We start from the raw sequence: 15,725 nt of genomic DNA on the forward strand, positions 1-15,725 counted from the left end.
AGAGGATTCCACGGCATCAAGTTTAAAACTTTGCAGAAATTAATGGCTCAAGCCCCGCACACGCTAGGAAAGCCCACCCACTGTGATCAATTAATTTTTAAAGCCCCAGGCAATATCGGTTACATTTTTGGTAACTAAAATAGGAAATATACTTTTTGTACAGAATACTTGTTTTAAAAATGCTAATAAAGAAACTAACAATTTGTATTTGACAGCTGTAAGGCACTTTAGAACTGCGAATAGGAGTTCTTTGCTTTGCTCCTCAGGTGTCCTCTTGTGAGATCATGTTTGCTGAAACCCTCAGCACTGACACTTCTGTATACCTCAGGCAACATGACCTTGCTGCCAATTTTGTAGCATCTGTTTAGTTAGTTGCTTGAGACAGGACTATAGGGAATGCCAGCAGGCTTACTAGCATCTGTTCTGTAGTCAGCCCCCTAGCTGAGTGCTGATGTAGTGGAACAGCCTATTATAAATGCAGTACAGGAAGTGTCAGTCAGGGCAAATCTTCATGTGTAAATCATTAAAGCAAGGAGACAGGTATGATGTTGCTAATGGACAGACATAAGAGTCTAGAGAGCCCTGCTTTCAGAGTTCTAGTGACCCGTATCTCTGTGTTCGAAAAAGTCCAGGCAAACTGCTCTTGTCTGCTACTTTTTCCCCAGGCATTGTCAATGTCTTTCATCCAAAACCCACTGAAGTACTATTATGAGAAGTCACTTAAATCACTACCCTTACAAGGCCTCAGCCAAGAGGCTCTGGATGTTGGGCAAGCGGGTTGCTCCACTTTTTAGTTGTTCCTAATCTATCTGGGGCTTTCTTGCTAACAGAGAGGGAAGCATTTTAAACTATTGTATATCCTTTTGAGAGAATAGTTGAAACTGTGTGGTAATTATTGTATAATCCCTCACTCCAGTGCCTTAACCTCAGCCATCCAGTCTAATACAAAAAGAGGGCATTTTAAAGATATGACCAACTTTAAATCAATTTATTTTTATATCTATGCCACTTTAAAAATATTTTATTGTGAGTGGAGTGTTTATATTAGTGTAGTGAAATGTACATCAGCATTGGAAGGATAGATGGAAGAAATGAGTCTTAAGAGATTTGAAGGAGGAGGCGAGAGCTTCCATGGCACATAGTACTTACAAGTATGTTTCAGGCATAGAGGATAGCATGAAAAGTCATAGTTGCATGACTTATTAGCACAAATAAATTATCTGGTCCTAGAGTTCCATCCTTTCCCATTACTATCATTTTGTACTATGTATTACGATGGTGCCTAGAAACTTTAATCTAGGATTGGGCCCCATTGAGATAGGGACCATAGAGACAAATAACAGAGAATCCCTGTCCCATAGATGTAGGTGTCAGCAAAAAGTGGACAAAACAGACGAATTAGACGGGGGGAAGTGGAAAGATCAGGCAGAAAAATTAATCTTGGCTTGACACTTTTCCCATTAAAAACCTTGTTTTAGTTCTGTTCTTAAAATTCTAAAATGGCAGACCATACTTCTATGAATAGTATGAACATTACTCTGAGGGGATGTAGAGACAGGATATTCTTATCAGCAAGTATTATAGTACACAGTAGGAGGATATGTTTATCGTTTTCTTGTGATTGGTTAGGTGAAACATCTCTAAATGTTATGATTATTAAAGGTCAATCTTGTCCTGACTAGTAATCAATATAACTAGCACAGAGATGGATGTTGCTATTTGTTGCTCAGATAATGATAGAGAATATATAACTAGCATGTTGTGAGTGAAATCTATTACCAGTTCTTTCTCTTTTTCTGTTCTATGATGACTCTTTCTTTTCATCTTTTAGTAGAGCTATTGTATGCCCTATTTCCTCTTCCAAATTCCTAGATTGTTTATTACTGTGCTTTGAGGTAGTAAAGAAGAGCTATGGGAAAATTTATTGTAGCAGAGAGACTTTTACCTTTCTTGTATAAATATTTATTCCAATCTCCTTGTACACTGGACTTCTCTTAATTAGGCAATTATCATTCTGATTAAGAAACTCTTCTAATTTAGAGGATGTTTTTTTAAAAAAAAAGTCTGAGGAATTGCAATGAAATAAAACACAAGAAGTAGCACTTATGCTTAGCAGTTTCATCTTCTCTTTGGCATTTAATTTTTGACAATTTCTGTATTAGAGCGAAGCTTCACATTTCACACCTATTTAACACCTAGTTAAACCCCATCTAAGGACTTGGCACTGGCTCAGTATGTTCCCAGTACCTTGGGGTTTTTGCTAACGTTTTTTAAAAAGTGCTGGTCATTGGCATTAACTGTTCCTCAACCCCCAATATTTCCTCTCCAGTCAGTGAAACTGAAATATGGATATCTAGCTGCCATCTCTGTTTGAGCTACTGACGTGTTTGGAAAACAGCCAGCCACATGTCTTCTCGGAGCTTGTGTGTGTGAGAAGTGGGAGAATATAGTGCCTTTCACAGTTAATGTCTTACTCCAAATACTCATGTCAGCAATGTATTTGCATCTTTAAAAGTCCTACAAAAAGCATCTGAACTGAAGATATGAAGCATTTAATCATGGACTGCCAGTTCATTCCCTAAGATCTATACATATTGATCCAATTGAAAACAATGGAAGTCACACCTCCAAAATAAATAATAAGTTGATGTGTTTAATAATTCAGGTCTCCTTTAATATTGTTATTTTTCAGCATTCCGAGATAGAAATGGAATCTCAAGTACATCTATATGGTCACACAGCAGAGATAACCAGCTTATTTGTCTGCAAACCATATAGTATAATGATAAGTGTAAGCAAGGATGGAACATGCATCATCTGGGATTTGAATAGGTACAAATATTTCCTTGGCTAGCCTAAAAATGCTTACTTTCTAACTGTTTTAAAAATCTTAGTGTAAAATAATCATTTCAGATTATTACTTTCCAAGTATTTTAATCTTGTGTGAAACCAAAACTCAGTTTTGGTTTCCTGAAGCTAAACTGCGGGTTATTTAGAGATCTTTTATTCTTTGTAGGCTGTGCTATGTCCAAAGTCTTGCTGGACACAAGAGTCCTGTGACAGCAGTCTCTGCTAGTGAAATGACAGGTGATATTGCAACAGTTTGTGATTCAGGTATGTATGGTATCATGAATGAATAACCTATCCACATTTATAGACCAGATTTAAAGATGAACCAACTTTACCAGTGCAATGGTTTGTCATGTGACTTGAATCATTTGAGCAGCCAACTGATCAACTCAGTAACTTCTTATTTCTATATACAGGATGATGTGTATATCTTTTTTGTAGTTACAAATATGCAGGTGTAAGTGATACACATGCAGTCTTGTCAAATATTTTGATTTTTTTAAAGATCTGAAAGTTTGAGTCCTGAGAGAGTCAAATTCTATTAAGTTAATTACTTTCATGATAGCAGTGATTTTGTTTTCCAAGATACTGTATCCTCCTAAGGAGTTTTACTTATACAAAGCAAAATTACATTTGCTAAAACTACAGTCTTGTTGGAGCATTCAGATGTCCCTTGATATATGAACTATATTGAGGCACCACATATGCTATATTAACAAAGAGTTCATTACCTAGTGACTCAAAGCAAACAGGAAAAGCCTGTATGGTCTTGCTGTGAATGGAACCAGAAAAATTATGTACAGTAGTCCGTTTTTTTGTTTGGTGTTTTTAAGGGAAAAAACCTCCAGAAGAAAGTGTAGGCATTTGTTGTTAATGCAGAACTCTAGGGAGTTTGGAGCCCTGCAATGAGTTTTCCCAGGAAGTCCCTGACTCCGCAGCCAAATGGCACAAAACAGCTTTTCTTAATTGTTCTTGCTCCTCACACATCCCCCATCGTGTATTTGGATATTAGGTCAAATTTTCACATGGGCAGTTAGAAGTAGCTTTAAGGTGCATGATGATTTGACACTTATTGTATACACATGCAACAGCACTATTTGTTTCTGTAAGAGGCAGCACACTGAACAGCACCATTACCTTTTATTACTTTTTCTATCTTGTGTAGTTAATGTTAGTTTGAGGTCGTCATTTGGACAACATGTGCCTCTTTTTTTCTTTCCCCATCTGCATCTAATTTTCTCCCGTCACTGGAGGTAGATAAGATAAACAGATTAATTTTATAATTCATATGGCACCAAGCAGTTTGTTGTCCCAACATTCACTTTATATCAATGTTTGGGTCTAGTCCTCTATATATAATGTCTTGGTTCTCAGTACTGAACTCCTACTATGAAGGAGAGGCTTCTAAGGTCTCTTCAGGAAGCTGCTTTCATTCTTCCTTCCTTACTGTATTCCCATGTAGAGTGAGATGGATCAAATACCATTCTAGCCTTTCAAAATCAGGGCTGTAAATAAAAATCTTGCAAGATAGCACAAGTCAGTTTTATTATATTAAAGGATAATTGAAGGTTAGGACCTCTGGCAGTTGCAGAAACACAATACATGGGCTTAGCATTCCAGGGGCAGGTCTGAGACTGAATCTGAGGCTTTGTCTACACTCTACTTTAATTGTTAATACTTTTGTCGCTCAGAGGTGTGAAAAACACACCCCAAATGACAAAAGTTTTAACAACAAAAAGCACCGGTGTGGACAGCACGTTGTTGGCGGGAGCGGCGCTCCCGTCGACGAAGCTACCACTCTTCATTGTGGCTGGTTTTATTTTGTAAACGGGAGAGCTCTCTCATGATAAAGAGCGGCTTCGCTGCATGCCTTACAGTGATGCGGCTGTAGTGGCACAACTGCACCGTTGTAAGGTGTGCAGTGTAGACATAGCCTGAGATATTCGTCTCCTTTATCTCTACCACTCTCAGGCCTTGTCTTCGCTAGGAAAAAATGGTGTGTTCTTACCTTGTGTTAGCTAACAGGGCAATTAACAAGAGGCAGAATCCTAGTAAAGACAGGGCAGTTTTAGTGTGAACACATTAGCAGACTGAGGTAAACCTTGAGAGAGAGAGAGAGAGAGAGATTAGTGTTTACTGTGACCTGCTAACGTGAAAACTAGCATTTTCAAAAAGTCATATTGGTGAGCAGAATGTTTATATAGCTTCCTTACTGCTAAAGTGCTAGGGCTTATATTATAAATCATATTAATTTTGTGGGAGTTTGCCTATACAAACAATATGGTAAAAAGAGAAAATAACTATGGTACAGTATTTGTACAGCTTTCTGATCTGAATCAGTTTTAATCTTTACTGCACTGCTCTCTTGCTGATGTGGCCTTGAAAGCTAAATGACATAGGCTATTCAAATGGTCTAGATTATCTTGTAATATTTGTGGTTTACTTTGTATTACAGTTGGAGGGGGCAGTGATCTGAGACTTTGGACAGTAAATGGTGATCTTGTAGGACATGTTCACTGCAGGGAAATCATATGCTCTGTTGCTTTCTCTAACCAACCGGAAGGAGTGTCCATCAATGTTATCGCAGGGGGGCTAGAAAATGGGGTTGTAAGGTAAGAGCATACACTCTTCTCCTTAAGTTCTTAAACTATTTTGCTGATAAACATTTATAAAAACATAAAATCAATGTTTGTTTTTGTTTTGAGACTGTATGCAGTTTTAAAATCATGCTAATATTCTGCTTTTACAAAAAGCAGAACTAGCTGTTCAACTGTTTGCAGTTTCTAAAATTAAACTTGTATTTATTCCTAAATATTTAGGTTAAGTAGAATATGGAGAAAATAATTACTTTTTTCTTTCTTTCAGGCTGTGGAGTACTTGGGACTTGAAACCTGTGCGAGAAATTACATTTCCTAAATCAAATAAACCTATTGTAAGGTAAAAAAAAAAATTTGTTGCATAAAAAGAATTCAAGTTCCCTTTAAAAATAAATCTCAACTTTTGAAGACACTGATGACAAATGGGGGAAATGGATGAACAAAACTATCTGAAAACAGGCACAGAATCCTGCTTGTTCCCCATGAAAATAAAATGAGCACAAATACATTGTAACATGACAGTAATAACTATTCTCAGCTGCTAGCATGATGAGACAAACACAGACAGAAACTTGAAGGATTCCCCTGTGGACTGAACAATGCTTGCTCATTTGTCTTTTAAAACAAAGTTCATATTTTTCCCCAGGATTTTCATATTATAATTCCTAATTTGACAAGTTATCTTTTTACTTTCAATTAAGCAGATTTTAAATAGTTATAGGATAAGCTTCAGTAGCAAATGACTTGTGTGGCTTTATTTTGTTGCTGTGTGTTTCTGCCTCACCCTTCCCCCTAGCTGGCACAAAAAAAGCGCAGATCCTGCAAACAGCTAAGCACCTGTATAATTTTGCACACATGAGTCTCATTGATCAGTTATGTAAGAGCTACGCTCATGCTAAAGTGTTTGCAGAACTGAGGCCCAAACTCCCACTAAAGGATGCTCTCAATGGGAATTTCCTTGCAAGAAGGACTTGCAGGATCATGCCCTAAATTTCGTAATTACTAAATAGTAACACAGTAAATTTTATTACAAGAATTTTATATTTGTGCCCATTACTGAAGCAACATTTTAAAACATATTACAGTGATCTCTGTTTAAAGCCAACATTTACCACTGTTACCACACCCTAGTAATAGCAGTTTCTGAAATATTGACTTGCTCTTCTAAGCAGCAGAAATTCTTTTTTTTTTTAAATTGGGATACGGTATCAATTATATTTATTTAGAAACTGGTTTTGGTTAATCCAGAAAATTACTTTTTAAATAGAGAGGAAAATGATTATTTTGACATTAGTTGTGTTAGGATACTAGTAGAGCACAAGAGGCATTGCTACCCACAATGAGTTCTTTAAATTGCAGTAAATACAGCAAACTAAACACTTGGGTTCTGCAGTACAAATGTGTAATTAGGGATTCTGAATATGTGTGTGTATGGCTGGAAGTGAACTCCCACCTGACAGCTTTGCATAGATTCATAATTCTCTTCACATTTGTAATGGAGTCTCAGGTTTAACCTATGATCTCAGCATCAAGTTAATTTAGTCATTCTTAATTGAATGTGTACCAACCATCACCTCAGCAGCACCTCACAGTAATTAGAAACAAGTTGTACAAGTTTCTGGTTTTTTAAGTCTTTCTTGAAATAAAACAATTAGCAAGAACTGGTGGATTTACTTACTATGGTGGTAAAATCAGGAAATGCCTGCCTTAAAAAACAAACCAAAAAAACCTTATCCCATGAAATTTGCCAGATTCTGGTTCTGGCCATCCACCTGAGAGCAGGTTTCAGGGGCATGGACCCTGCACTGTGAACACCCTCTGCTAGAGATAGTTCCACCCAGGAAATGACAACAAGAGCAGCACAGCAGATTGTATTTGAAGTGACAAAGAGAAAAACAAATAGACTGGGCATTAAGTTAAATTTATGGCAGTAAAGTTTGTAACTGACACCTTGAATTGCAGTTTGAATAAGAGGTATTGCCCATGCCCACATGTGCACACAGCACTAGAATTATACATTCATAGGAACTTGCCTCACTGAAGGCAAGCTACTGATTTTTGTGTTGATTGCAGTTATGCTGTACTTGTCTTTTTTTTTTAAATATCTCCTCTAGTATTTTCAGTTAAATAGTATAATTTGCAAAATATGATATAAAAATTAGATTTTTGTTGTTTTTCAGCCTTACATTTTCCTGTGATGGTCATCACTTGTACACAGCAAATAGTGAAGGAACTGTTATAGCTTGGTGTCGCAAGGACCAGCAGCGCTTGAAACTACCCATGTTCTACTCATTCCTTAGCAGCTATGCAGCTGGCTGATGACTCTTCATGCTGCTAAATCACCATATCTCTGAAGCACTTTAAATCCAGAGTAGATCATAGAACCTCTGTTGTTTAATTGGATTTTGAAATGTATTGAACTCCTTTAAAACAAGTGAGTTGATGAAAGCATACATCAATCTGAGGTTATTGTAAAAAGTGTATATGCATGCCCCAAATTTTAGACCATATCAAGGTTATAAGGAAGTTCTGGTTTTATATACTCTGATACAAGCAACGTGGCACACAAATGCTCTAACCAACAAGCTGAAATGCTGCAGTGTAAAATGTAATAGTATTTTTTAAGTAATTTCTTGAACACAAGTATTCCAAATCTTTGAATCACTAGTGGTGATTTTTTCCCTTTTATTCTTTGTGTTGTAAAGTACCAATGGCATTAAAAATTTCTTAAATATTTATAAGAAGATTGACAATGTGTGTATCTGATCAGTCAGTACAGTCCAATTGGCTCTAGCATTAGTACCCCAAAAATTTAAACATGGAGGATTCCAAACTGCTTTTTTGGAGAAGCAAATAACTCAGTAGGTGCTTTGTGCACCAACCATTTTATGGTATGTCATAATGCTAAAAACTGAACTTCTGTTGTTCCCTGATATTCCATAGTTTTTTGCTAATTGTCTTTTCAGCTCTCATAGGACAATAGTCCTATAGCAGACAGAAACCAATGTGTCTGTGTTTTAATAACAACCAGACACCTCATGGCATCATGAAGCAATAGTTAAACAAGTTTTTTCATCTAACTGTAAATTGCACAAATGCATAACACTAGTTAGTTGTTATGAATCTAAGTGGCAGAATATATTTAGCATACATTTCAGGGTTCAAAAATACAAAGAAAACAGTGCAGATATCATCTGCTCTCATTTAGTGCCATGTGAGAGATAAATACCTGTAAAATGTTTGAATAAGACCATAACTACTTGACTAATCAGTGTTCTTCATATGTCAGATCATTCAGAAAAGTTTACACACACACAGTGCAAATGATACTTATTCCTAGATGCTAGTATTTGAAAAAGGAACATGCATTCAGGTCAGGAGTTAATATTTCACAATCTCTCAATTGAATTTGAAGGTGAATTTTTTGTGGCATGCTCCACACAGGACTGAAGCACTCAATAACTTAAATATTTGGAAAACCAATATCAGCTGAGCATAATTACATATTCCTCCATTAGGGGGAAAAAAGTTACAACCCAAGAATGTCACAGAAACCCATTATGTAGTTTAAACCTATTTTTTTCCTTTAAATCACTTACACATTCCACTTCTACCATATAGATTTTAATGGCTATATTTTTACTCATTGCATGTATTTATCCTCCTGCAAAACACTGTACTGTAAGATCTATAATTTGTCACCTGGTGATAAAGACAAAATATGTATAGATACCGGCAAATCATAATATACACACACTCTGTACATTTGTTGTGAAAATTCCAAGTGTACATCTTTTTAATATCTAGATTTTCAAAAAACTTTATAGATTAAGTACAAGGATCTTCCCACAGTTCATATTCTGAAAACAGATCTCTTGGACCAGTGAAGAATAAGCAAATGGCTGCATACTGTATGAATTTAAATTTTTTAAATGCATATATTGCAGGTACATTTTACAAGCTGGCTTTCATCATGTTTTTCATACTCCAAATACAAACGGAGAAGCTTTTTGGTTCATGTTGAGGTGATATGCTTCATTTAAAACTTTTTTGTTTTGGAGGCTTTTACTTGCTCCCCAATTTAAATATGGGATGTTGCTCATGGAGTCTTATTTTTAAAAAGCAGCATTCCATTTGTTATAAATCTCAGATATGCAAAATAGCTGTTCTTGTAAAAAGTGCAATATTATATTTTTATGTAAAACGAACTTTTGGGGCAGGGAATATTTATTCAGCTTGATAATGTTTGGAAATATTAAAACACCTCATGATAGTGTACGTGCATGTCAGGCTGAAAATTCCTGTAAATAATCACATGTTGCACTGTCTTTGTATACACTGCCACCTGTGGTGTTGGGTAATAAATCATCAATTTGATACAAATACAGATAAAAGGCTGTTTATGCAATACCTATAGCAGTGTTTTGGGTTTGGTCTATCAACTCATTTTTCAGTTAGTATTCCATTGTTCACTTCTCCAGTGCCATTTGCGGCTGTTCCTGTACCTTAACCTTCTCTCTTTAAAAAGTAAAACAAACAAATTACATTCACCACAGGAGCAGTTACAGGGCTAAATTCTGCCCCCTCTTACATGTAGGCAACCCCACACTAAAGGCAATAGGGTTACCTGGATGTGAGGGCAGAATTTTGGTCCATTATTTGTTTTTGTAACCACTTTCCCTCCAATTGCTCCTAATCTGATCACTTGCTGTTTTGTCTCATTTAGATTGTAAACTCCCCAAGGGGGAGATATTTTTCTGTATAGCTATGACCATATATGAACACTGCTGTGTAGACAATCTGCAGCATGAAAACACTTTTCTATATAAGCCACTGTTTTTCAACCTACTTTAATTTAGTTCTTCTTGGTTCTCATATGTACCAGCTCTCATTTTCCCATGTTATGTCCTTTCTTTATTTTCACAGTAAAATCCATAGCACTTTCAACTGGAAATAAACTGAACTGAGCTGTTTTCATGCCATTACTTAAGCCCTTACAGATATTAAATATGTCCAATAATTTTTGACTTGTGTAGCAACAGGTGGTTCAACTATTGCTGGTAGGAGCAGAGGCTTCAACTGAATTGCAGTCCTGCAAACAAATCCATACATGTAGATCCTTCCTCCCACGTGGAATCCTATTGTAGTTAGACTCCTCCATTACAGAGCAAGGGTTCGCAGATGTAGATCTGTTTATAGGATTTGAGTCCTTTCCTTAAGTTAAGACTTTCATTTAAAATCAAACTTTTATGGGTGCGTAGTAAGGACATAATGACACTGGCCCAGATCCTGAGGCCCTTAGTCTTTTACTCAGCCAAAAATCCCACTCAAGCTGACGAATATTTTGCCTCAGTGAGGATCTCAGGATCTCACTACTATCCCCCCACCGGATCACCACTGAATGGCCACCCACTTGCTCTGATATGGGAACTGCTGGGAAACAGTCTGGAGAAGAGCAATGGGTCCCTTCTTAGCAATCAGCAGCAAGACGGCTATTCTTCTCCTTCTAACTTCTTAGCTGTACCAATCAGAAGAGTTCCTGTGGTAGATTTGTAGATAGTCTATTTGTGAAGGATTCTTTTAAAATGGACAGAAAGACCATGAGATTTACTACTTACAATACATAATTCTGCAAACAGACAAGCTTATCTTCCTGTTAAGGATTTATGATGGTAGAGTCCAATAGGCATCTCCTGTACTAAGTAGTTTAACCGGAGGATAGCTAATGTAATGCCAATTTTTTTTAAAAGGGTCAAGAGGCAATCCTGGCAATTGCATGCTGGTAAGCCTGACTTCAGTACCAGACAAATTGGTTGAAAAACTATAGTAAACAGAATTATTAGACACTGAACACGATATGTTGGAAGAGTACATGGTTTTTGTAAAGGGAAGTCATGCCTCGTCAATCTCTTAGTATTCTTTGGGAGTGTCAACAAGCATGTGGACAAGAGTAATCTAGTTGATATAATGTACTTGAATTTTCAGGAAGCTTTGACAAGGTCCCTCACCCCAGGCTCTTAAGTAAAGTAAGCAGTCATGGGATAAGAGAGAAGGTCCTCTCATGGATTAGTAAGTGCTTAAACGGTAGAAAGAAATGGTAAGTTTTCACCAAGGAAACTGGTAAATACCAGCATCTCTGAAGGAGCTGTACTGAGACCTGTGCTATTCACCCCCCTTTTCCAGATCATTTATGAATATGTTGAACAGTGAGGTGGCAAAATTTCCAGATGATAGAAAATTATATAAGATAGCTATGTCCAAAGCTGACGGCAAAGATTTACAAATTGATCTTTCAAAAAAATGGGTTAGTAGGCAACAAAACAGCAGATGAACTTCAAAGTTGGTAAGTGCAAAGTATGCATGTTGGAAACAATCCCCAGTTATACATACAAAATGATGGGGTCTAAATTAGCTGTTACCACTCAAGAAAGATACCTTGAAGTCCTTGTGGATACTTCTCCAAGAACATCTGCTCAATGTGCAGTAGTACTGGACAAATTGGAGAAATGGTCTGAGGTAAACAGGATGAAGTTTTTAGCTTGGTCAGCTGATCTAACTGAATTCACCCAGAAACAAGAGGTCCCATTTTTACCAGGCCTGCTGATGTGAGGGGCAAAGGCAGCAATAGCCTAGGCAGGCCACAGGGCTCCTAGGTGTGTATGGGGTGGTACTGGAGGCAGCGAAGGCAGGCACGCATGTGGAAGCCCTGGCCCTGCTGAAAGAGCAAGCACAGCAGGCAGTTCGCTGCCAGCACAGGTGCAGCACTGCCAAATGTCAGGCGGACCATGCCCATGACTTGTGCACATGTGCACCAGCTGCTGCACGTGGTCCAGCTCCAGGCCCATGGGGTGAGGCCGGGCCAGCAGCAGCAGGGGGCTTGCCACCCACCCTCCTTGCATAAATCAAACCTCTGCCATCCCTTTCTAGGGAGCCCACTGACTGTTCTGCCCTGGCATCTGGAATTGCTGTTGGTGGGCCTGATTTTTACATATTTATAGGTATAGAAGCATCCATTAAACACAAAAAATAATAGTGGTTGCTTGGGGAGTCTGCTCTGTTGGTGAATGCTGTGTCCCACTAAACATCTATCACTCCCAAGGCAGCTCATGGCTTGCTTACTCTATAAACCCACCTCCTGCTTGAGGTCTATATTTTTCTCACATACTTTAAAGTAGCCTTGTCTTTTCTGGTGTTTCTTGTGGCTGGATGGCTTCTTGTCGTGCTCTACATACAGCATAGGCCAAAGCACTCCCAGTGCTCCAGAGGGGTGCAGGATGAAGCTGGATTAACGCAGAGGCAAATGAGGAATGTACCTAGGCCTAAAATGCAGCAGAGGGGTTGAGATCAAGCTCCCTTATGTTCATCTGAGACACAGCAACCAGCTTCTGTCTGAGGGGCTGGCCCCAGGCTCTCAACTCCAGGCATTGTGACCTGGCATGTTAGCCCAACCCTGAGTAGTCCTGCAACTCTGTGCACTAGGGTGCAATACATAGAGTGAGGAGCGGGACCAGCTCCACAGGACAAGAGCTGCTGTTGCTGGGTGGGCTTGTGCTCCAGGCCCTGGTCTACCCTTTGCACACGCCCAGGAGCAGTGTGGTTGCTCAGGGCCTGGTGATGGGTTAACTTAGGGTATGGCTACACTTGCAGGTGTACAGCACTGCCAGGGGAGCACTCCCGCGGCAGTGCTTTGAAGTGCAAATGTGGTCACAGCGCCAGCACTGGGAGAGAGCTCTCCCAGTGCTGCAGGTACTCCATCTCCCTGTGGGGATTAGCTGCACTCCCAGCGCTGGAGAACTGTTTACACTGGCGTTTTACAGCGCTGTAACTTGCGCACAGGGGGCTGTTTTTTCACACCCCTGAGCAACAAAGTTGCAGCGCTGTAAAGCACCAGTGTAGCCAAGGCCTCAGGCTGGCATGAAAAGGCCTTGCACTGCGATTTTGAGTTACGCCATGCCTGAATGAGGGTGTGCATATGCACACCCCCACCTCTGTGCATGCCCTGCCTGACTAGGGTGACCAGATGTCCTGATTTTATAGGAACAGTCCTGATTTTGGGGTCTTAGTCTTATATAGGCTCCTATTACCCCCTACCCCCTGTTCCAATTTTTCACACTTGTGGCCTGGTCCCCCTGTGCCTGAATGAGGGCGTGCATGTGCACAAACACCCCCATGGGAAGGGAAGAGGGGGGTCCAGCCTGCCCTGGCTCTAGCTCCCTCAACGGGAGGGGCCGCAGAGGGCTAACCCAGCACGTGCTCTTCCCCCAATAAAACAGACTTTCCCAGGCAGCGCCTGCGATGCGCGTGGGCCGCGCGCACTGCTCCCCAGGCAGTTGGCATTTGACTCGCGCCGCGCCGCCTCTGATGCACCTGAGGGACTTGCGGCGCGCGCGCCTCCTCTCGCCAGGCGGGGCTGTTGCGGGGGCTGAGTCTCCCCCTCCCCCCGGAGTGGCTGAGCGGGGCGCGCGGCTCCCCTGGCTGGCGCGCGGAGCCCGCCCCGCCATGTGCCGCTCCCCGAGCCCGGCTGCTGGGGCGTGAGCCGCGCTGCAGTCTCCGAGTCTCCGCGGCGCCGGCAGGTGAGTGGCGGGGGCTGCGCGGTGCTGCCCAGCCGCTCGGCCTTGGGTGCGGAGCTCCGTGGGGCGGGGGGATGCTCGGTGCCCTGCCCGGGACTGGCGCGCTGTGCTCGGGGGGGCTGCCGGGAGAGTTACCGGAGGCAGCAGACGGAGCCTGAGTGAGGCGCGGGGCCCTGTCTCCGGTGCGACCGAGGTGAGCGGGTCTGATTCGGGGCTGGGCCGGCGTGTGGAAAATGCCGGCCGCGCAGGAGCCAGCTGCTTTCCTTGCACTAACCAACGTGAAAGCGCTGGAAGAAGCCGCCTCCAGCCTCAGAAACCTCCAAGTGTCTTGATCTCACGTCAGCTCAGCTGGCCTCCTGGAAGCGTTTCCGAGCGGACCTTGGCATAGGGTTTGGGGGGCTTAATTGGAGGTGAGAGGCTGATCCCAAATCTTTGCCTGTTTATTACAGTGAGTTGGAAAACCGTGAGCAACAGCGAATTGACTAGTCACCACCACTCTCAGTTCTTTACCTAGGTCTGTAAATGTTGCATGTAAACAAGTCAGTCCCAGCCTGGAGTCTAGTGCAGGCTTCCAATTACTTGCTTTGCTCAATAGAAATGAGCTTGTTTGGTGGTCAGTGAATTTTATTGACTAGGTAACTTATGTTTTTATGCAGTCCTGTTATTTTGTCGGGAGATGGGTGTGGGTTAGGACAGGAGGCCCCATCGTTCTCAACTAGTAGCAGTTGTTTTGTTGTAACCATCTCAAAAGCCTCAAGTATTGCACATAAATTCTTTCCTTTTAAGTCTGGTTATTTGCCACGGTGGATCGATGCCATACAGCTACTTTAGTTCAGTGTGCTTCGCACTGCCTCTCCTAGCTGGTCCAGTGGAGATACAGAAAAGTGCCTTTCTTTCTGCTAGGCTCCAGGAGAAGCTCATGTCCCTGGAGGAAGAATTCTCGCTGTGAAACTGCTGTACTGGTGGCTATTTATTGTCATGGTGCTGTGAGCTATACCACATTTTGCAAACTGATTAAGAAAATGTACTTAAAACAGAAAATTCAAGAGGTAACTTGGAAAATGTTCCTTTCTGAGAAGTATTCTGGGCTTCTGGTAGTCTTTTGTTAGCTTCAACTCATTGCAAGCTGATGAAAAATTGAAAAAGGAATTAGTCTGAAATAACCTAATCTCTTCGTATTTGTTTACAGAAGGGAACTTGTGAACATGTAGCAATTTTATTTCTCTTGAATTTTAATTTAATGTTTAAAAAAAACAACAATAAAGGACAAGATGATGTCCTCTTGAGTGGCCAAACCTAAACCTTGTGGGAGTTTAGGGTCATCTGCACAGCGAATCCATGCCAATGCGCTGGTTCTGGATCTTGGCAGTGTGCTTCTGTTGGCCCTTTTGCTGCCAGGCATGTATGCATATGCTCGCCATGGTGGCTACTTGGATCCTGTGGAAAAGCTAGAAAGGTCTTAAACTGTGGCTTGTCCAGTGATTTTCCAGATCCACCTGTCTTTTCCACTCCTTCCACTATGTCCCCAACCTGACCTGTGTAATGTCCAACCCATCTCTTTGACATACCAAGATAACTCTGGGATTTGTGCCAGGAGGGTCACTTCTTGTGAGTGGAAAAAGAAAGGGAGAAAACAACAATCTGGGCTATAATTTGTGACTTAGAATCCAGTCTAGAAAATACTTAGGTGTGTCAGTAGCTTTACCTC

At 40.7% G+C, this 15,725-nt stretch overlaps 2 protein-coding genes across 12 annotated transcripts in view; both read left to right on the forward strand.

Moving 5' to 3' along the window:
- LYST (lysosomal trafficking regulator) overlaps positions 1 to 10,420 on the forward strand; it is a 180,373-nt gene extending 169,953 nt beyond the window's left edge. For all 9 annotated transcript variants that reach the window (XM_050950350.1, XM_050950358.1, XM_050950357.1 and 6 more), the window contains 5 exons: positions 2,693 to 2,832; positions 3,017 to 3,114; positions 5,306 to 5,462; positions 5,716 to 5,787; positions 7,628 to 10,420. In XM_050950350.1, coding sequence (XP_050806307.1) covers positions 2,693 to 2,832; positions 3,017 to 3,114; positions 5,306 to 5,462; positions 5,716 to 5,787; positions 7,628 to 7,766 — 606 coding nt within the window. In that variant the 3' untranslated portion in view covers positions 7,767 to 10,420. The remainder of the gene's footprint in view (positions 1 to 2,692; positions 2,833 to 3,016; positions 3,115 to 5,305; positions 5,463 to 5,715; positions 5,788 to 7,627) is intronic.
- Positions 10,421 to 13,930: 3,510 nt separating this feature from the next.
- Positions 13,931 to 15,725, forward strand: part of GNG4 (G protein subunit gamma 4) — a 32,799-nt gene continuing 31,004 nt past the window's right edge. The window contains exon 1 of one of the 3 annotated variants that reach the window (XM_050950479.1): positions 13,931 to 14,020. The gene's annotated coding sequence lies outside the window, so the exon portion shown is untranslated. Of the gene's footprint in view, positions 14,021 to 14,169; positions 14,211 to 14,272; positions 14,428 to 15,725 lie in introns of those variants that run through there. The other 2 variants (XM_050950481.1, XM_050950478.1) reach the window with 2 other exon arrangements.

The sequence above is a fragment of the Gopherus flavomarginatus genome, chromosome 4, assembly GCF_025201925.1.
Source record: "Gopherus flavomarginatus isolate rGopFla2 chromosome 4, rGopFla2.mat.asm, whole genome shotgun sequence".
NCBI lineage: Eukaryota > Metazoa > Chordata > Testudines > Testudinidae > Gopherus > Gopherus flavomarginatus.